The 23,703-nt window shown below is 34.7% G+C and overlaps 1 protein-coding gene across 1 annotated transcript in view; it reads right to left on the minus strand.

Annotated features, from left to right (window-relative positions):
* Positions 1 to 4,950: 4,950 nt before the first annotated feature.
* The window catches only part of LOC145677413 (UBX domain-containing protein 6-like), a 38,071-nt gene continuing 19,318 nt past the window's right edge, over positions 4,951 to 23,703 (minus strand). The window contains exons 6-8 of the mRNA XM_081747911.1: positions 22,064 to 22,221; positions 19,865 to 19,994; positions 4,951 to 7,691 (exon numbers count right to left, since the gene is read on the minus strand). Of these exons, the coding sequence (XP_081604037.1) occupies positions 7,422 to 7,691; positions 19,865 to 19,994; positions 22,064 to 22,221 (558 nt within the window). The 3' untranslated portion in view covers positions 4,951 to 7,421. The remainder of the gene's footprint in view (positions 7,692 to 19,864; positions 19,995 to 22,063; positions 22,222 to 23,703) is intronic.

Raw genomic sequence — 23,703 nt, forward strand, 5'->3', positions numbered from 1 at the left:
CACGTGGAAATCTGAAATAATTTCAGAGGATCGGGATCCAGCTGAAACTACAGGTCCACGTCTTATATAACCTCGGTGTACAAAGACTCCAAACTTCAATCAACAAAAGCAATGAATATACAATTATCTTTTATTGTTGTAATGAGCAAGCGAAAAATGTTGATACCATGCTCTCAAGACCTTAATACTTTCAAATTGATTCATATTCGCAAAATTTCAGTTCCAGTGGGGGCACATCATTTCTCAGTCACTATCACTTTCAGTTATAGTGGAGACCTGGCTTATTTTCAAAGTCTGTTACGACTTTTGGTTTCATAAGGCAATTAGGTTTTCAAAAACATTCGAAAAATTTTATTTTTTACAGTAAATAGAGTTTCCAGTCCATAATTATAAAATTGTTTGTTGTTGGCAGTCTTCATGCTGCTGTTTCTACATTAACGTCACTTAGTGTGCTCTTAAATCTTTTGCATCACTAACCAAACATCAATTATGTATCTACGTGTTATCTGTATGCCGGTTGGAAATTCCTATTGTACTTGAGAACATTTTAATACATATCCATCATTAATCTATGATACAAAGCAGCACGGAATGAAGCTATCAATAAGAAGTGCACGGAATGTATGACCTTATTAGGAACTTGGAAATTGTTTTAGATGTGTACACTGAAAGTCATTACACAGTCTGTTTTAAATTTCACTAAGGAAAGGAGAAACAACTTTATACAGATAAAATAAATACATTAACATTTAATATATATATATCCAACAATACTTCTTGAACGATCGAATACATGAAACAACAAGCGCGCAACATGTGAGCACGCAGTACCTTTCACATATATGGACAAATATAATGTAGTGTATATATGACATTAATCAGTATCCAATTTTTGACAATAATAATTATAGTAAAATTTTATGGAGCTCTATGGTGCAATACGAATAAACAAATATAAATAGTTATATAATAATAAATGGAGATGGAATTTCAGGGTGTCTGAAAATCCTGCATTATGGATAAGCTACATGATGTATGCAAAGGACAGTCATTTAATTTTTAATATTACGCAGCAAAAATGTAGCGCGGGAGTTCTGTACTCTGTGAAAGTTTGTCTTGTAAGTTTCCAGGGGTGCTAACCTTTACACGTTGAAATACTGCCAGACGCAACTATATCCAGCATTCTTCTCTGTGCAAGAAGACAAGCTCTGCTGTATGACTAGTTTCCTGCATTTAAAGCAGCAGAACGCCAAGAATATTTATGCTGATCTGGTCTATATGTAAGCAAACATAGTACAATACGTGAGACGCTTTAAAATGTGGAAAAACAAGTTTCGATGATGAACCACAAAGTAATAGGCCGCTGTTCAGTAAGGAACCATCAGGATCAGTTAAGGAACCATCAATCACGTTACAATTCACAATTCCTTCCACATGAATAAGGTCGATCTCAAAGACTGCTCACTTCTATATACAAAAACAGAAACATGATTCGAAGAAATACTCACGCAGTGCCATGCAAGGCAGCTATAGCCAATTCCTATAAACAGATTACTATCATGGGAAAGTATAGTTATATCAATCTTACCACAAAAACAAGGCAATACGTAAAGAAATGGACGTGCACATACATTCTCCGTTACCAAAAGCGAAAAAGTAACCGTAATCTCGGAAAGTAACGTTCAGTGTTTTCCCAGATTGTACTAATAATACTCGTAACTAATTATGATTGCAAAAGCCAAACTCTCACTAGGAAATAATATATCTCCATGTTGGTCTCGTGGCTAGGGGGCCTTTCGTGTACGTGATCCCGGGTTCGATTGCCAGTGGGAGAGCACAAAATTTTAATTTCACGATAATTCACTTTTACTAATCATTTGTCTCCTTTATCTAAAGGGCATAATCGTGGGACGTTAATATAATTTCCTTGACTAAATTACGACGGATTCTTACACAAAATCATTGAGGAATGTTGAGGAAAGGAGTCTGTCCTTTGCAGACAATGTATGCGTATAGGAGACAGTAGCATTTGCTGGTACTTTGGGCTATGAAATTCTGTTTCCCATTACCATATTCTCCCGACTTAGTACCCAACGACTTCTTCCTCTTTTCTCGCTTTAGTTCGCAGTTCGTGGTCACTATTTTTGGGACGATTAGCCATGACTTCCGAGGAAGTTCTACAACAGGATCTGCGTTATGTTTATGTGGAGAAGAGCTAAGTACATCAGCAAGTATACATTCATCACTCGCTCCTTTCGGATAGTACAGCGAATTTCATGACCACTCTTCGTTTATGTACCATGTCTTCCTTAAGTTCAAATGGTTCCTTCGTAGCCAATGGATATCGCTCTCGCATTCCAAGCGAAAGACAGTATGAGCTTATGTGGCTCGGAATACTTACATTATACTTTAACCAACCTATCCTAAGCTGAAAACGAATTACCAGACTGAATTTTATAATTCTTCAGAATATGTAACACCATTCTCGGTGGTATGATACAGATTCATCCTCGATTCTGACGAGGAAATGATTAGCGTTCGCAACTTCGATGATATACAGAGAACAAAGTCTTACGTGTAGCAAGCATAATTCACGAACCTTAATGAGCTTTTCAATTAGAAACATATAAGTTATTAATTATTAATAAATAACTATGTACAATTTACAAATATTAACATTTCCATATGATGCCGGACTTTTCGAACACCCTGTAGCATTTATATTTACAAGACAGCCCAAAAGGGATGGTGTGACATATTTTATTATTTTATAAAATAATTGTTGAGGTATATTACAAATTTGTAAAGTATTCTTAATCAAGTAATTATCTGTTAACTACCACTGTTTGACAACAACAATATACTAACATAACAGTGTCACTGGACTTGCGATTATTATTATTATTATTATTATTATTTTAATTACAAACATATCTATTCTCTGTTCCTATTTGTACAAGGTCGATGATGGAAGAACGATTTGCCAAGTAAGATTAATTTCGAAAATATATTTGGAATACATATTTAAAACGGACTTGTGAACTTAGAGCAGAGCTTTCCAACTTGAATCAAGGGTTTCACGAGATTTTTGTTTTCAGAAAATAAAATAAATTACTAACTTGAGACAAAATAATACTAAACTTCCTTCTTTTCATTTCTGTAATCTTGTGCGAGTAACATTCAATGATGACACTAGATGTGTTTGTTCTTAATGTTGTATGTGGGTTCATATTTTAACTCTTGGAGTAGTGACACCTCAGCGAACCACGAGACTGTGGCATTGTAACGCTCGCCAAGTCAGTGTGAGTCATTGAACTGCTACACAGAGACGAAACTTTTCGATATTACTGAAAATGTGTAAACGCACAGTTTTGTATGAGGAAAAGGCCTTTACTATTACTGTACTCAGTGGCGAATGATAGTTATGTGAGCGTGACAAAAGTGGCAAGTGTGTTGGATGTGTCGGAGGGGCAGTGTGTAAGGTAATGGAGACCTACAAAACTCGCAGCAAAACCACATCGGCAAAGAGCAACAGTAGCCGGGAAAAAACCCTTAGTGAAAGGTCCTGCCAAGCGTCGTGCGACTGCGGTGCAAGCGACGGAAGACTCAAGCAGCACCTTCCACAGCCTGCATTGACAAACATAGTCTACTACGAATATGGTATGGACATAGGTATCGGATTGTATGGGTCAAACCCTGATAAGAGATCATAACGTTTTAGCATGACGCCAATTGTACCACGACCATACAACACTGGCTGTTGATGACTGGAAACGTATGATATGGTCGAATGAGTCCTTGATCACCTTACTTAAAACAACAAGTCGTGTTTGTGTGAGGTAGATGCCCAAAAAAGCGTACGATTCACAGTGTCTGTGTCCAATCGTGGAACATGGCGGCAGCTTGTTACTGTAAACTATAATTTCTCTTTTTCAACAGGTCCTGTGCTGACGCTTACCGGTTGCGTCCCTGCTCATGATTATGTTGCCATTTTAGGAAACTGCGTGCATCCTATGGTCCGGATGTTTCCGGGAAATGATGCTATATTCCACAGTGATAATATGCCAATTCACACAACTAGACCTGTTGTGGTATAATTTGAGGGACACCGGGTTGAAGCTGAACACCACCTGGACCTGAACATAATGTTTTTGAGCCACGAATCCGACACAAATTTCCACTCTACTATCTCTCACGGAACTGAATGATACAGTGTACATGAAATGGTGTAATATTTCACTTACTACCGTTCATGAACTCTTACAACTTTATTTCACGTTGCATCAGAGTTGTTCTGTAGTCGAATGCCAAATTAATCTGATGTGTTGCACTTTTTCAGATGTTTCCATTATATAGATTAGGATCTGTATTTTATACGCGTACTATCCATGTAGAGTTCTACCACTGTACATAGTTTGGTCAAGGTCGGATGAGTTTCATTGAAAATAAGGATAAAAAAACAAAGAAAGAATTCATTCTCCATTTTTCATTATCGCTTATTATCTCTAGATAGAAAAATGACAATTCTTTTTCATATTACCTTTAAGATGCATATATTAAATTTCAGGTACAGTCATACACTGCAATATTAATACTTTACAAGAGGTATAACATTCATCTGTTTTCATTCCTTTTCTCATTCTTATAACGATAACATTAATAAATATGTATAGGTTGATATGGACAATAGTCCGTGTCGTGTCATATCGTTTTCTAGTATGGCTAGATCTGAACATTTATGTTGTGAAATTGTGTAGCCAGACATGTGTAAACATGTTTGTTTAAGCAGTAGAAGGTATAATACATAAAGAAGCAATTAATTGTGGATGTATTTTCAATTTTAAAAAAGGAATTTTGTAAAAATAGAAAGGTAAAGGCAGAAAATCTACGGAAAATACATGTTTAAATACCTTTTATTTGTGTGCTATCATTGAAATATTTAGTGAGTCAACTACGTTTTAATTAGTTCCCGAAATTCTGAAATAACGAACTTAGGGCAAAAAGTATGCTTTGCAAGTACTTTCAGTCTTGAGCTATTGTATCTTCTACAGAAAATGTTTGGACACGTCTCCCCGCCAGAGACGGGCACGTGTTATTGCTGTATCACAGAAAAAAATTGCAATTATCATATCACTTCCGTTTGTCACTTGCGCAAAATATACAATAGAGGGAGAGTTGCCAAACCATTCCACTAGGGAGTTTTTTTTTTCCGGATGTCGAACAAATAAACGACAATATGTGTATAAAATTTGTTTTTCAAGTGCACGTTATACCAATATTGCAATGCAATAATGCAAGGAACATGGATCTAACCACAGGGTTAATGTTCAAGATTCCCCTAGATGCTGTCTACTTTTATGGAAGAAGGATCTAGAAAAGTATCTAGCTGCATCGTTAATAAAAAATAAAAAAAGAACTTACACCTTGCCTCTCCTGATGCCTCACCACTGAATATACTTTAGAAATTTCTTCTATAAACTAATATTTCTTTAAACTAAACCATCTTTGTTACATTAGATAAACTAAACTATCTCTGTTACATTAGAATCTACGTTCTATAATTAGTGTTAAAGAATGTATATCGTGTAAAATTGTGTGAACTCATAGGGTTGGAAAGCACTGCATTAAAGTATCAATACCGATAACACATCTACACAAATTTGTTGAGCCAATGATGTGTTGTTTTCAAGTATTTGATAGAATTATCCTATAGATGGCGTAGTGCGCAATTGACTCCTCAAATAGAATTATTCTCAAAAACTGTTATAATTCTACATTTTGTGAACAGGCTTTTAAAAATATATTGGAACAATTTAGTTTTCAGTCTATAGCCCCAATGAGGAGCCATTGACCTTTGTTTTTACACCAGTGTGATGTGTGATCACTCTTCAAAATATCTGAAGCTTGTATCTCATTGTCGAAACATCTGTTGTTCATCTGGGTTACCTGGAGTATTAGATTTATAAACATAATAGCTTATAACTTGGGATGTTCTAGTTATTAACAATTTTAAATAGTGTGTTGTACTATAGATTAAGAAAGGATAGACAGCCGTGACAATTAAAGGTTCTAGAAAAATGAGGCAATTTTAAAAATTTCATTCATTGAATTATATGAAAAATTAGTCAAAATAAAGTCACCGCAACATAATATACCCCCTGGCTGTCGGTTCTTTTGTTAACTTCGAACCAAATTGATTAATTTACGTTTAGCTTTCGGTAACGTTTCAATGCCGAGTTACTAACAGAAAAACAAATATGGGGTTGGTACATTGTATTGTTAGTGACTTTACAGACACATATACAGGGTGTTTCAAAACAACACCGAAAACGTTTGGGAGGTGATTCCTGACACCAAGACAAAACGTATACACCAATCTGGGTGCATAAATGCTTCCTTTCGGAGTTAAAGGCTGCCGAAAACATGAAAAAATTAACTTTAAAGGTCCATAACTCCAATACTATGGGGCCTACCATAGTCGGGTCGAGACTTCTCTTAAGAACTGGTATGTGCCCTATTCAAATATCTATGTTTCAGAATCCCGTGGTAGTTCCGCAACAATTTTTATAGAGGTAGTTGGTGAGTACTTTAAATTATATGCCCGAAGCCAAACTCCCTCTACAAAAATTGTGTGAGTACCGCACGATTCTGACACATGCATTTTTGGAGAGAGTACATATTAATTCCTCTATTTGGGTAATTTAGATAGAGTACTTTAAAATCAAAAGACATACGCAACGCAGGAAGAAAATTACGCCTAGGCGGTACCCATGTTCCATAACCAATAGTTGATTATCCCCGCTACTGTAAGGATGTAAACGAAAAACAGTTGGATACAAGAAGTCTGTTAGTTACTAGAGCACAGTCATAAGTGATTTACATGTTTTATGTGACTGACAATTTATTCTGGATTGTCTTGTAAATTTTAATTCTCCCCTATTTTTTAAGAAAGGTAAATTATATGTATCATGCATTTGTACGGATGATATTGATTTTGGTGGTAGAACTATTACATTACTGTTTTCATTCACCTCACACTTGTTTCACAGACTAGATGTTGAGACTATCGCTAAAAGCAATAAAAGCACATATAAGAAAGCTTTATATCTTTATCATAGTATTTACGATTGGTAATAGTGAACCCATACAGAACATGTTCTCTGCACACTTTTTTGAACAAGGTCCCGAATACACTAGCACAAAACGATGACTTGAACAATTCATTTCAACAATTTAATTTCTATCATTTTTCTTCAGGCAAATAATTACATCTTAAATATATACACAACAACGACAACTGCTTGATGTACCATTGACAGTGGAAGAGTCGATCACAATAAAATATAATAGGACGTAAATTACAAAGTCCTGAAGTAAGTAAGCTAGCATTTGTATCACAGTTAAAGATAAACGCTCACTAATCACAACGGTTGAAGCAGTGCTAACATTTCTTCTTTCAAGTAACCTGTATCCTTGCTTGTATGCTGTCTGACATCATTTGCCACAGCCTCATCCCACGTAAAGTTTAAAATGCTTGCAGGCACTAAGTGAAGATCTAATAGCGTTGCATCCTGTTCCTCTAGTTTGTGTCCTGTAGAAGCACTCAGGGCGAAAGGCATCCAGTCATTCACGAGATGTTCTCTCACAAACTCCACCACAGATGAAAACTTTTCATAAACTCTAAAGGTTCCCTATAATAAAAATAAAAATATTTTACCCATCTCAAACGAAAACTTCAGATAACTTTAAAGATTTCCTACAATGAAAATCAAAATGTTTAACCCACCACAGATGAAAACTTTTCATAAACTCTAAAGGTCACCTACATTGAAAATCAAAATATTTAATCTATCACAGATGAGAACTCATAAAATTTAAAGGTTCACTATAATGAAAATTTAAAATCTTTAACCTATCACAAGTGAAAACTTTTCATAAACTTGAAAGCTTCCCTCTAGGGTTGGTCATTCCACGTCAAATCAACCACTAAAAAAGATTAGACAATCATGATATCAGATTTTGATATAACTTGGAATGTTAGTTCTTTTTATGGATTTAAGTTCCTTATATTTTAAATTTTTTTTATTTATTTATTTTTTTTTATTTCAAGTGATTTAGGGTTTACGGCCTGTTCAAATTTTCGAATTTTGTGTGTTTTATCGATGAGGCGGAGGAAACGCAATTTGTTTATATACATAGAAAATAAATTATATCTTTTTTTGTTTACTAATCAATGTTTATGAAACTTTTTGAGTTATACAATTTGTAAGGAATCTAGAAAAAATTAATTAAACCAACAAGTATCTATACATGGTCAGAAAAGAGCCCCAAAGTATTAGTTATAGATGTTTTATAATAAAATACTGAGTTCTACGCTATGTGAAATATCTTCAAAAGGGACAAGCATACTAAAAAAACGCTTTATTCTTGTTCTAAAAGATATATTCTACCACATGCAAAATTAAAATTAACATTTTTTTTCTTAACGAAATTAAAACTACATTAGAGTCTTGTTTACCGAATTTGATGGAACCAATGGTCCTTCCGATGAACGAAAGTTCGGTTAAACTGGAATAAAGGTTTTTGATGTACGGTACTGTAAATTTGATACATTTTCACTGTGGAAACGCGTTGTTTGTAATATATTCAACACTAAACATTGCTAAATTAAAGCCGTACGACTAAAACAATGAAGTTTAATTCAATCTGTGAAAACACACACACACACATATTATCTATCTATCTATCTATCTATCTATCTATATATATATATATATATATATATATATCGGGTGTTCTAAAAATGGCGCCCACAGTCCGCAGAGCACTGTTCTATAGGTCAAAATAAAGCGAAAACGCTATATGATGAAATACCCTCCGCGGCCTCCTTCAGCCGCTACGGAGAACTGAAAATTTACAATGTGGCAACGTTGTAGATTAACTTTGAAACATTAGCAGTTACTCTACGAATTCTTCACGTAGTTACATCGATTATCGCCAGATGGAGTTATAGCTGACAGGCGCAGAGTAAATGGAAATTAAATGATATATTTCGAACAGTAATATTGAGGGTAACTGGGAATTATATCGAACACGCTGACTGGTTTGTCGTCTGTTTCAGTGTTTTTCATTGGCTAATCCTTTCTCAATTGCAGAATAGTTTGTCATTGCTTGTACTTTTCTTTAGTCTGATAGACGTTGATATTAACGCCATCTCTTAGCATCAGTAGCGTTATATCCTGATCTAAGAAAAGTGACAACTAGAGTAATTTGTGTGTGTGCGCGCGTTACACAACTTACGCGGCGGATTGATACAAAAGCAAATCTCGTGTTACTAACTTGTTTAACGTGGTAACAACAAAATGCATTTGTAGACACTTGTAGTAGTGAAATACTTGTCATGTTAAGTGTAATTGTAAAAACTGAAGAAAAAAGTGCAATTGAAGAAAACATTTTTTATTATTTCTATATTAGTATTACGAAATTAGTACCTTCTGCGAAACAAGAGCAAAAAGTGTCAATCCTCAGGAATATTTCGATGCAGAATCGTTATATATATATATTAAAAAAAAAAAAATCAGTAGGTGTCCTTTAAGTAATTTTTCAAGACCAGGTACCACTTGGACACTTTCCCGGATAATTCTGAAAATTGGTCCTCCTAAAAATGCAATTTTAGGTATTTGTGAATGAGTAGAGTTTTTCGTGTTTTTCTCTCTTTTTTCACAGTGGAAAATATGTATTCTTGAATGAGAGTATGGCGGTACAACTAGGAATTTTCTAAGATTCTAACTCTCGACCTTAGTTTTCCCTACGCTATTATCAACACCTGCGGTTTGTGATAGAAGATATGTGAAAAATTATAGTTCAATTTGTCATTTAAAGGAATCTGCACTTCGTCGAGAAAAAAAAATACAGTGAAAATGAGTTTCGCTATCTTTTCATCATCAGGATCATAATTTCAGATTTTTCTATTCATGCTTACATCTCAGCCAAAATTTTATCCCTTTTATCTACCCTATGAAAATGTCGGGCCCTACTATCATATGAAGCGTTCAGAACACGAGGAATTCAAGTTCAATTATCAATGCTGTAAGAAAAAATGATAAAGTTTGTATACATAGAATGAGTACTGTTTTCTACAATATGAGAGCTATTTACAATACCTAGACATTAACATTTCAAGTACTGAAAAGAGCGTCATGCAAAAATATTAAGTATAAAATATCACCAAAATATCCAAAAAGTGGATTTGAATCTATTATGCACTGAGTGCCCCATTTAGGAATTACCGCGGAGATTAGAATTTAGTTTTCTTTTTTTTTTTAATTCTTCTTTTATTTTTTTTAACTATTTTTTGTCCATTTTGTGTTGAGAATCCCACTCAAATTATTAGTAGTGCTCGAGCATTGGAACACCTTCGAAGTCGGCGCTCCTGTTCCGTTCACTAATATAATTTTTAATTCATGTAAACTGATTTCAAAATTATACTTTCTTTTACAACATTTAGGAACTTCTCCATCTATAATAAATCGTTAACATGAGATTGATTGTTGTCCATCCAACATACGGAAGAATAAAACATTATGTATCTGTGCTTACCATTTTTTTTTTTTCAGTTTAGTATTCCACGGTTATGACCCGAGGCTAAGAGAGGCAGTGACGATGATGATAGTGAACGAAATGTGAATTAAGAAAGCGGAAGGAAATGGGAGAACCCATGTATTGGGTGTTTGTTCACACAAAATTCGCTTGACGCAAGCTACGATTGAACCAAGGGATCTCATTCACCAATTATATGGCAAATGTAACTTTGAGAGGCGGAGTGAGACGATAAAGTGAGAATTAAAAAATGTAGTCTCTATAAAAGTGTTGAATGATCATAGCTTCAATATACATTTATTTGCAACGTCAGTGAATAAGACATTAATTCTGTAAAGAAAACATTGTCTATACTGGATATAGTAAAAGGTGATATTATAGTTACAAGCATTAAAAAAAAAAACGTAAATTTCCTTTCTCACTAAGGCCGTGCACAAAATAAATAAATAAATAAATATAAAAAATAAAAATAAATAAATAAATAAATAAAAAGTAAAAAAAAATAAAATAAAATAAATAAAGCCTGCAAACCGTACCTATAAAATACACATTATAACAAATATCCTGCTCGACAGCATTTAGTTGGATTTATATAGTCAGGATACGATTCTTTTTGCCGTTGTATCAAAATTTCCAAATTGTTGCGGAAATACCTTTAGGATTCTGAAACATGGATATTTGGATAGGGCATATACTAGTTCCTAAGTGAAGTCTTGACGGACTACGTTATGTCCATAGTATTGGAGCAATGGATCTTTAAAGTTCATTTTTTCATGTTTTCGGTAGCCTATAACTCCAAAATTACGGATTTGTATAATTTTTGTCATATCTTGGTGTCAGGAAAGATGGTCTATACTTTTTGTCTTATCTTAGTGTCAGGAATCACCTCCCAAAACATTGTCGTTGTTGTTTTGAAATATCATGTATGCAATTATTGAATAAGTTGGTGCATATTTTTCGCATCAATAATCTTTTTAAGGCGTATCAGTTTGCAGGCATATTAATGATACATACGATTATTTGGACATGCACCACGATAATAACACTCTAGAACGGATTAGGTGTTATTTTAAGAAAGAAAATTGAAATAAAATATCATAAAATAGACCACAGCTCGTAAAACTGCACATCATTCTACTTAAGTAGTGATCAAGAACGATAATGTCTTGTAACTCTTAAAACTGTAAATAAATAAATACAAGTTGAAACCTTAGTGACAGTTTCCTACATTTAAGAATACAAATTACACGTTATTCTTCCACAAAAAGTAAGCCACAATAAATGTTACCTGTTTTCTTAATGCATGAGCTTGTAATTTATGGGAATTATGTTTTAGAAACAAGTTAACGTAAAGTTATCTGAATAACAACATTAATTTATGATTCTAAATTTTAAAGTACATTTCAACTACACTAGCAAACATTACATCACTTAAAAGTTTGGAATGTCAAATATTCTGTTACTACATAAAATATGTTTAAATTATCTTTCGAAAATATTACTTAATCTTTCCTGACTGAGAACAAAATATGATTATGTTTACCGAAGCCAATAATGCACAAAAGAACTGAAGGTAGTCTTATGGATTATATAGAATTATAATGTGACACTTGATTTTACAGTTGGCTCGGTAGCCCAGCGTGCTAAGGCACATTTCTTACACACTTATTTTGTAAATTTGAGAGATCACTTTTACCTGGTTCAAATCCCACTGTGTTCTACATTTATTTTTTTCCTCCTACGATCTAATTGTATGAATAACGTTATTTATTTCAAATATCTATTTGGTCTAGGAATTAATTCGTGCGGGTGGACAAGAGATGGCGCAACGAACGGAGCGTCCCACAGTTCCGTGTATCCACACATGTGTTGCAAACCCCTGTCATCGCGTATCGTTCGTAGTATAGGGCAGTGGATTAAAGCGTCAACACCAGTTTGTAGTTAAGTGAACATGGCGCAATTTGTGCCTGATAAAGTGTTTTTGCGGGGTGTCCTGCTGCATTACTTTAACATGCAGAAAAGTGCGACTGAAAGTCATCGTATTTTGGTGGAAGTGTATGGTGACCATGCTCTAGCTGAGCGAACGTGTCAGAAGTGGTTTGCACGGTTTAGAAGTGGTGATTTCGGCTTGGCAGACCAAGAGCGAGCTGGACAGCCAAAAAAATTTCAAGACGAAGAATTGACAGCATTGCTCGAGCAGGATTCGTGTCAAACGCAGGAACAACTTGCAGCAGCATTAGGCGTTGATCAAACAACAGTCTCCAAACGCTTGAAAGCCATGGGAATGATTCAAAAGATGTCACATTGGGTTCCACATGAATTGAAAGACAGAGACGTTGAAAGACGAAAAACCATTTGCGAATTGCTGCTTCAACGACAGAGCAGAAAGGGGTTTCTGCATCGAATTATTACGGGTGATGAGAAGTGGATCCATTACGAGAACCCTAAACGAAAAAAGGCCTGGGTGAAACCAGGTGAACCAGGTCCATCACAACCAAAACGAGATATTCACTGTGCAAAGGTTATGCTGTGCATATGGTGGGATATGAAAGGTGTGGTGTACTATGAGCTGCTGCAACCGGGTGAAACTATGAATGGAGAACGTTATCGACGACAATTAATGCGTTTGAAGCAAGCTCTGGCCAGAACACGACCAGAATGGAAGAACAGACATGATAAACTTATTGTTCAACATGATAACGCTCGCCCACATGTCGCAAAACCGGTCAAAACCTATTTAGAAAATGTCGGATGGGAAGTTTTACCCCACCCGCCGTATTCACCAGACGTTGCTCCTTCGGACTACTACTTGTTCGATTGCATGAACAACGATTTGATTGGACAGCGGTTTACTTCTTCAGAAGATATCGAAACATGGGTCTCTGACTGGATCGCTTCCAAGGATGAGGACTTCTTTCGCCACGGAATCCGTACATTGCCTGACAGATGGGCGAAAGTGGTGGCTAGCGATGGACAATATTTTTCTTAAGGTATTTATGTATTTTTTGTTTGTACTACAGCTTCAATGTGTGCGTACCAACCGCACGAATTAATTCCTAGACCAAATATATCATATAATTATTCGACATTCAAATAAAATAACAACAGGCATAAATGAGGAATGGAACAATAATTGCTAATAGAATAATAGAAAAATATAATAATTTGAATAAAATTGTAACAATTGCATTAAATAAATTTATGAAGTAATTGCGAAAAAATAATTAAGTCAACAGGAAATACATTTCGATAGTCGAACCAAAGGAAGGGGTAGAAAACCACCTATCAACGGCATCATATCTAGTGTTACTGTCTGATTTTCTACGCCATCCAATGATATTACACCTTATTTGTATAGTATGTCGTCCAGTTGTATAAATGTTCAACGTTGTCCTTTGTGTTAGAGAAGAAACACCTCATCTAGTTCTTTTCCATGTGATAAGGTGCCAAGAACCGACGACACGTTGCCACGTTGGATAGCAATAGATATGCGTTGAATTAGGAAAGATGTTGAACGAATATCTCCAGTAACGGTAGAAATGCGTCTGTCTACTTCTCTAATAAAATCAAGGCTTGCAGATCCCCAAGCATCATTAGTCTCGATAGCAATTGGAGCAAAAATAAATTTATCAAGGAGGTTGTTATATTTCCTTTACTTTTTTACTTCTCTACGACTAGCAACAGCTCCAGCATTCATAACAGCTAAAGGGAGACTTGAATGGGCAAATGTATCTGAACACGTAAAGTCCCATACAAGTGATTTGCCTTTCAACCAAGGAACTAATGTCATGCCATCAGGTCATATAATTATATCCTTTTTAGAAAGAATATTAAAAATTTATGTATAGACCTATATTTTGAGATCTCACTAGATTGCGGTGAGGCATAATGAAAACATTACATCTAAGCAATGAAGCAGAATTTATTTGAATTCAGCAAGTCTTCTGATCTGAGTCATTCTCTTTTATTATTCACAGTTGTTTATTTCCGATTCATTGCAAAACAATAAAATTACACTAATTTAGCTAGAACAAAGGTGTTTTTTGTAAAAACTATTTGGATAACTTGGTAAGTATTTGCTCTCCTATTTGCAAGTGAATTGTACTTATTTTTGTACCGACACTAATAGATGGTGCTAGTATCAACGTTATCGGCTTTCACTGTTATTTGAAAAGAAAATGAAATGAAATCTCTGAGTTTTACGTCCCACGGTTATGCCGGTTAGGCTAAAGGAGACGGTGATGATGAGAGATGAGTGAAATGGTGGAATGAAGAAAGTGGGAGGAAACGGGAGAACCCCGAGAAAACCCACGAGCACGGTGTTTGTCCACCACAAAGTTCACTTGGCGGGGACTGGGATCGAACCCGGGACCCCAAGCACCAGAGGTGAACGCTCTACCACTGAGTTATTTGAAAAGAATCGATGTAACTATTTGATGGATGATTAACTATATGGTACTTTATCTGCAATGAGATGTTGCCACATAGTGCAAATCACGTCTTTAGACGACCATCAGAAAGGCATGCATATATATATATATATATATATATATATATATATATATATATATATATATATATATATATATATATATATATATATATATATTCCTTTGCGTAAGATTAGATAAACGTTTCTTAGCATCGATTTGGTTAATCCGGATTCTATTAAACGGGACTATAGTTTAAAACTATATTAAAATTTGAATATATTTATTACAAATGTTTGTTGCAATGGAAAATATATTAGAAAACTTACCATTCAAGAATTTCAAATTCTAGATAAGTATTCTTTACTGTTTTCCACTGATTTTAAAGCTTGATTGAACATGTATCATGCATTCTTGAAAGAATAATTAGTTACGTTCTTCCAATCACTGCTTTTGGGGTATTATTGTTGCACAAACATGAGGGATGGGCACGACACATTCATCTTCCCTTTTGAGTCAGAAAAATGATAGTGATGGTCCATGAGGAAAAGAACACTCTACAATGCCATTTTTTGCATTCACCTCACTCATCTACCAAAATACCGTAAGCTGGCATAAATACAATCAATGAAACATCCAGGATATAGGTCTTCTACTGTCACCGGTAAAATTCGTAGCTTGTTACATAAGATGAAAACGAGAGTTGGTAATTCACCACTGGTGACTGTTCTAGCCTCAATTATTCCAAAATCATATATTAGCAGAAAGCTGTAGAATGATCTTGTTCCTGGAAAAGTGTGCAGATCTTTGGCACGACTTTTCAAAGCCAGGCAAATTGAATCAAGAGCTTCATTTGTAATATTTATAATGTTGGATTTGCAAAACTCGTAAAGTTCATTCATTGTCATATTCTCTTTTTATATGTCCAGATGTTGAAAACTTTCCCTTCCTAGCTAAACATTTTACTGTGACCGGAAGTAAAAAAGACTACTGGACTTTGTGTTGAAAGTCCTTCTATTATAGATTCACGAAGTTCTATTTATTTTTTTATAGTGCCCAGCACATCTACCACTGAAGTAGTGAATGTTTGTTGTATGTGGGTAGTTCTCCTTCAGAAAGGCAATTACACTTTATGGAATCTCATATACCATATTTAAGGTCATCAGACATGATACAAAATGATACAAAGAAGCAAAATCAGTTTTCACCGTTTACATCTGTACCGGGAATCATGGCTAGATGAAGAGTGATTGAATCGGAGATCCAGTGGTAACCTTGAGCCTCTTCTTGCATTGTGAATGCATAATTTTCACTGAAATCCATTGAAATAATAGGTGTATTTAAGGAAACCGTTTCGCTTACATATTTTTTAAATGAAGCTTGTGATTTAGCAATGTGTAACTTTGTAAGTTTTTCTACTACACCGTATCAATTCAGTTCGATCAATCGAACTCGAAACTCACTGTCTGTTCTAATAGGGTCTTCATCATTGCAGTTCTCAAATTTTGACTGCGAAAATTGGACAAGGTTATCTATTTTTGTATGTTTGCAGGGCTCCCAGCAGGACATTGAAAAAATATAGGACAGTTTGGTTTATAAAATAGGAAAGTTTGGTTTCTACAATAAAATATTACGCTCTGAAGCACAGAAAAAAATATAAATGTATTGTAAGAAAAGGTCACCCTTCACCTGCCAAACTTCCAAGACTTCCAGTATTCATTGCAGATTTTCCAGGGTACTAACAATTTTGACTACAATGCACAAACACAAATTAGTAATGCAACTGGAGGTATTATTCCTTTGAGGATACCACCTCTCCATAAATTCTGAATTATCCTTTTCAAGTTACTACTTTTTCTTTTGTTTTTATGATTTTTGTACAAACAATAGAATTTAAACAAGGCACTGAAAATAGTAAAAACACTAAAAATGAAGCTTCAATATTATTAGAATTTAGAACATATTCGCACTACCTTAGAAGAAAAAGAAATAGTTAACTCTTATTTATAGGATTACCATGGCATTTAACACCTTTTACTTATTCAATTAATGTACGCAAAAATATTAACTATTTCTCTACCTTCCTACTATCCTTCTAGTTCTTTTATTTACAGGTGAACTTTATTTTGACATTATATTTCATTATTTCGTATCTTTGTAATGCAAAAAGAAGACTGATAACTTATTTCTCTCAAATAAAATATTTGAATCTAATTAAACATTGAATTATTTAATCAACGTATTTCCTTCTGAAATAAATAATGTAACAGCATTTCATTCATCATAGCTCTGCAAATTATATATACACACCTCTAACAACTGTTACACAAGAAAATGCTAACATAGCTTGCGTTATAAGAAACTAGAGCATGGCAAGGTTCCTCAGCTAAGCTTTATTGGGGAAGACTAAGCACATAGGCAACAAAGAAAAGAAGAATGGATATGAAAAGATAGGATAATAATAATAATAATAATAATAATAAAAATAATAGTGAGGATTAGTGACTAATCCCTCAAGAAAAAAAAAATGCTAAGATACATTTAGCATATTGCTAATATGTAGGAATTTAGCCCTTGGCCTGTATTTTTAATAATTCAATCACTGAAAAATATAGGAAATAAAGGACAAGATTAAAATATAGGACATATATAGGACAAATATACACAAATTTCCAAAATATAGGAAAATAGGACAGCTGGGAGGCCTGTGTTTGCTATAGCATACATTCTCCTTCTGCTCCGTGAATCACTAAAATTAAATTTTGATGTATTGTAAATAAGCACACTGAGTGTGTGCCATTGTCATCAGTCAAAACTCACCACTTAGGCTGAAGGCAACAACATTTTGAAAGATCTATTCTTATGTCGGGGTATTCTCATTTAAAATTTGAGTATAGCTCACTAAGATTACACGAAATAAAACTTTTTCTCTCGTTATATAAATATATATTCTTATACACAGGTTGGAGGACCACACCTTGTCTGTCCGCGATTGGTTATTCAATATATTCGCAGCTAACCTCTATACCTCAAGGCCTTCTCTATCCGCAACCTGAGGACGTGCCATACCCAGGTGACATGAACCTACATTACACGACAAGAACTTATAAAGGAAAAAAGTAAGCTGATTTGATGTAATCTGTTTAGAGATGATTCTAACTACGCAGGGAGTCTTCACAAAACTCGTGTTGAAATTGCTAATAACAGCAGAAGACTTGCACGCATGTTAAAATGGATCTAATTTCCTGAACGTACATATCGATAATAATGAGTCAAAGATTTGTGGATACTATCCGGAAGCCAAGGAAAAGTCTTCCATAGTAGAAAAAAGTTATCATCGGGTAGGCGAAAATGCAGTCACTTTTCATGGCAAATAGTTCATCCTACAATGTGCGTGGTCCTGGGTTCAATCTCGGTAAGACTCGGATAAAAACTCAAATAGTGGTGCAGATCCCACTTTGGGATTACATTCTATCTCATATAAATTCAGTGCTGAAAGGAAACGTTAGACGTTAAATTAATGAATTGGAAAAGAAAAAGAGATTAAAAAAAAAAAAAAAAAAAAAAAAAAAAACAAGTATGAAATAATAATTCATTTTTCTAGTTTAATATCCCATTATGCACGAGTTTAAGCGAGACAGTGATGGTGGGATTAATGATAATCGTGTGATGGAAGACGAAAGTGGGAAAACACGGGAGAACCCCGGGAAAAACCATACACACTACGTTTGTCCACCAAAAAGCCCACTTGACGTGAGCACGGATTAAACCAGGAACCCAAGTCCCAGAGGTGAGAGCTTGACCACTGAGAGACTACTGCCCTAGAATTCTGTCATTTTGAGCGTCTCGACGATATGTTGGTGCACACTAAACATACGTAGTAAAGACACTATTGTGTTGATTTTGAGTTCGATATCCCTTTCAGCAGCGAAGCTATATGAGACGTGGACATACTGATTAATGTGGAATCCGAAGCACATGAGCTCCCGCCAGGAATCGTAGACGGGGCTTCCACACCAAAGGCGCGTATGCTAACCGCTTAGCCATGGAGGAGCTCGGCAATACATTATCTTGAAGTCTTTCTACGTCTTCGTAACGTAATTCTGTGCATTGTACAGAGGAAAGGAAAGTTTTCAGTAGCTACACAATTCCATTTTTAAAAAAGCCAAATCAACATTCATTTGCTTTGTTAGGCTCCATACTCTTCTGTCTGCTTCTGATTTAAGTCCTCTCCAAGTTTACAAAACATTTGCTATGAGAAGACATTATGCAGATCGCAAAAGTCCCAGCTGTACTGTTCACAAAAATTCCTTTTAATGATTTCAAACAAGCTGAAAATTCATTTTAAACGTTCCAAGAAGACTATTTTGAGAGGAAATAGGTCTTCAGATCTGCAGGTGAATAATTGTATTCTTCTTACTAAACAATCATATATTTTTGAAAATGAAATGAAAAGAAATCTTTAAGTTTTACGTTCCACGATTATGCCGGTTAGGCTAAAGGTGACGGTGATGATGAGTGTAATGGTGGAATGAAGAAAGTGGGAGGAAACGAGAAAACCCACGAGCACGGTGTTTGTCCACCACCAAGTCCACACGGCGCGAGCTGGGATCGAACCGGGGACCCCAAGCACGGAGGTGAACGCTCTACCATTGAGCCACCGCGCCCCCTTCATATATTTTTGAGTTCATCACACTATCTCAGGTTCAATTCTTAATTAATGCCCAAATAGTTGAAAGGTAGAGGAAAATAATAGCAGAAAGCGAAAAAAAAAAAAAGAATTCTAAAGACTACAAATCAAGATATTTCTTCATTAATTTGATCACTCTTGTTACCTGAAGAAGAATTCCATCAGGAAACCGCACTCTAATTAAGGCATATCTGTATCTCCTTAACTCCCTCTGTTCTTCCTTCTCTCTCATCGCCTTGGTTCTCAACATCATACTTTTCTCTACTCCCTCAGCCCTAAAACAAGTATAAAGTTCTAATTCAGTTTTTCCATTACAAAAAGTATAACAACACTATCCATGACTCTGGATTGGATATTGTAACAAACAAACAAAAAAAAAAAAAAAAAAAAAAAAACTGATTTTATAGATTTTTTGTAAGCATAAATCATAGAAATGGGACAAGAGAATGATTTTCATAAGGATAACTACATACATTGTCTATATTTACATTTATGTTCTATAGTGTTTATATAGTGTCTGATGAAGGACATGGTAGATAGCCGAAACTGTAACACATTATAGTTTAAAATACAATGTTGTGTTAAAGCTTTGGTCAGTATTTCTTTTGTTACAAAAAAAGTACTACAAGAAATTACATTAAATCGTATTAGGAATACGAGTTTCACTGTTTGTTTGTTAGCAAGAAAGAAAGGAAGGTAGGTAGGTGAGTGATATGGTTATCGTACAGTAAAAATTCATATTTACTATATATATATATATATATATATATATATATATATATATATATATATATAATTACGCATGACGATTAATACTTAAGTTAGGTCAATGACAGCTTGCGATTGGTATATGTTTCGTAATACGATTGTAATAAGGAAATACAATACTTTATAGAAATAGAAGAAGAGAATGATTTTGTTAATCAAACGGTACAAGGAGTTTTAACATGATATTTACAAGACTTATACTCAATAACAAATCAAGGTTATCACGGAGAAATAGTTTGGCATTCCTTTGTTTTCACGTGTTTCTGCAAAAATGAAGAAAATATTTCACAAATGTGTATTAATACTTCGAAAGTTTCCCCGAATGAAAATGGGAAATACTTAACAAACATCAAATCTTCAATTTATCAATTCTCAACAATTCAGTGGGATTTGTAATGTCACTTGCCAGTATGAAAAATTACATATAGGTCAAATCAAAAAGGAATATTTGTATTACGAGAGTGATTCAGAAAGTAATGCCTCCAAGCCCACTACTTGGCCAATAACACTGCAAACATTCTGAACTGTTTATCATTAACGCACTGATGTTTAAGATATAGAATGTCACTTATTTCACCTTCCGTATCTCTTTTTGTTCGAGAGTAATGGCACCTAGTGGTAATGTCCGGTTGAAACAGCGGGATATACCATCACGACCCGAAACGAAGCATCAGTCGATGAACTACCGCCACAAATTCAAAGTTGTCTCATCTACTGGGAGAGTGTTGTTGACATTCTGCCTCATTCTGTCTACAGTCCGGATCTTGCGCCCTGCGACTTTTGGCTCTTCTCAAATTTAAGAATCATCCTAAGGGCCAATGCTACAGTTGTGACGCGGAGGTGGAAGAAGCAGTTCAGCAATTGTGTCGCCAGCAGCCACCCCAATTCTTCGCCGACAGCGTAGAAAACCTTGTTTCACGTTGGCGCAAGTGTGTTGCCCGTAATGGGGACTATGTTGAAAAATGATATCACCATTTGTAGCCGATATTACAAGCTTTCCACTGATACCTGTATAGGTGCTATCTGTCAAACACAAATAAAGGTATCACCTTGGAGGCATTAGTTTCTGAATCACCCTTGTACAATACCTGAACACGTTCGTGTTACTAGGACTCTCAATCATCAACAATTATCTGGGCTGTCATTATATCTTAGGGAAAATGAACATAATACTGTTAATGTACGTTTAATAGAAAAAGTAAAAACTACGATTGAATGCAAAATTAAAGTCTTTTTATATTCATTAATTAAATTCGATTTGGAGTGAACTTTTTACTTCACGCTGTTGCCGGTTGAAAAAGAGAGAAATAATAACAGTGAATAGTGACTAACTTCATAGTGTTGTTACGATGGTTTATGTGCTGTAGTATATTTTTTGACCTCTTTCGAATCATGTTTCATCCTTGTTACCTTACCAAATGCTTTTACTTTTTCAAAGTAAGCAGATGAGGAACGTGCTTTTCCAAAGTTTTTTTTTTTTTTTTTTTAATACTTTCGCAGTGACTTACGAAGCTTTTTATTTAATTCGCTAGGTGTTATTTGTATACATACAAGTAATACACAAAAACAGAAGTACCTTAGCTGTTGTTCCCGTTTCAGTTCCTCGGGAGTCATGTTAAAAAATACTGGCGGCAACTCAACCTGGGACTTCGCCTGTGACGGATACAAAACTCGAACGTTTCTATCCAACTCAAGCAGAATGGGTTCACAAGTCTTTAAGGCATCGACTAGAGCCTGCAATAAGAACATCTTAGTAAATTAGGTTCTTAAATTCAGATTTTCTTCATACATTTACACAATTCAAATCACTTCACACACTTTCCCCCTGTCGAAGAGAAAGAAACCTAACTAAACAAATAAAACTAATAACATGTGAATCAAAGGTTCCAATAAGATTTTGGAGTTTCCTCATCGTTGAAATTTTGTCGGTATGCAATGTGCAAGATATGTCAAGTACATGGTATAATGTACAGAATGCTATCTATGGTTGGGAAGCTGAATGGGCATGAACGGAACTCAAAAACGTGGTTGCCTCCTTATGCTGGCCTAAACTCTATCTTAATGAGGAAACAACTAAAACGCGTAATTTGCAATCTGTTCGCATGATTCAATATTCTGTACTGGAAAACGATCAATTTCTGGTTAATGATAAATTAATATTTAAATGTAAGTTAGTTGCAAACAAAAAAAAACTTTTGGAATGGATTGGATTTAGTTTCAGGTATAAAGTGATTTTGCTAGTCTGTACTTTGAAGAAAACTTATTTCAGAAGGGCCTAATATATTTCAAGAAATGAGCTGAATCTACCTTTTTTAGTGCTACACTATGACTTAAATAAGTCTCGACTTCGAAAAACTCATTGAAAGGAAGAAAGAAAGAATGAGGGGATAATTCTTTATTTTAAACAGAGTGGAATAAGTATTTGACATTATACATAGCTTTTATATCTCTCTCCTCTCTTAGTTGTCATCAAGCACAAACTGCCTTCCGGATATTTGAACTTAAGAAGGAAAACAAAATTTATCTTCTTCACAGGAGTACTAGGTTCCATAATAATAAAACACTATATTAGAAAAAAGAAAAGAAATGCATACCCACAAAAGTAAAAACCAAAGCTTAAGACAGAAAGCTAACCAAATTCAAATATCAAAACCAGTACGTATTCAAAGAGTCATTTGTCATTAATTACAATACTAATTAATAGGTTTCACGAAAATGAACTATTTTTTTTATTCAATCCCGCTAAATATGATTTGGTGATAATAAGCATGAATTTTCCGTCCATCTGTTTTATATTTTCTCTCTTTCTTATGCTTCAACAATAATCCATTTTCTCTGGAAAGTTTAGCTCCTCTGTTTAACATTTCCAAAAAGGACATCGAAGTTTTATAAAGTTATCGAATAATTTTATTCTGAAAAGCTATTTCAATTTCAGTTATTTTCATTATACTTCTTTAAGAAATGTCACGACGTAATATAACGCAAATTTATAGTTAATTGCAACGACCTAGTTTACTGTAGAATAAACAGATTTTTCAGTCAGTAAGTTTAAAATGACTGTCGGTAATTCATTCCAAAAGTGTTTTTAAACTATTGTACTGTCGCCTGAGTAACGAATCTATAATATTCTTGATGCTTGCGTCACTGTTCAAACAACAATGTGTAATGAAAGTATTGGCAATTTGATACAACATATTCACTCATAAATATAGCTGA

This window comes from Thermobia domestica, unplaced genomic scaffold, assembly GCF_964235325.1.
Source record: "Thermobia domestica unplaced genomic scaffold, izTheDome1.hap1.1 HAP1_SCAFFOLD_849, whole genome shotgun sequence".
NCBI lineage: Eukaryota > Metazoa > Arthropoda > Insecta > Zygentoma > Lepismatidae > Thermobia > Thermobia domestica.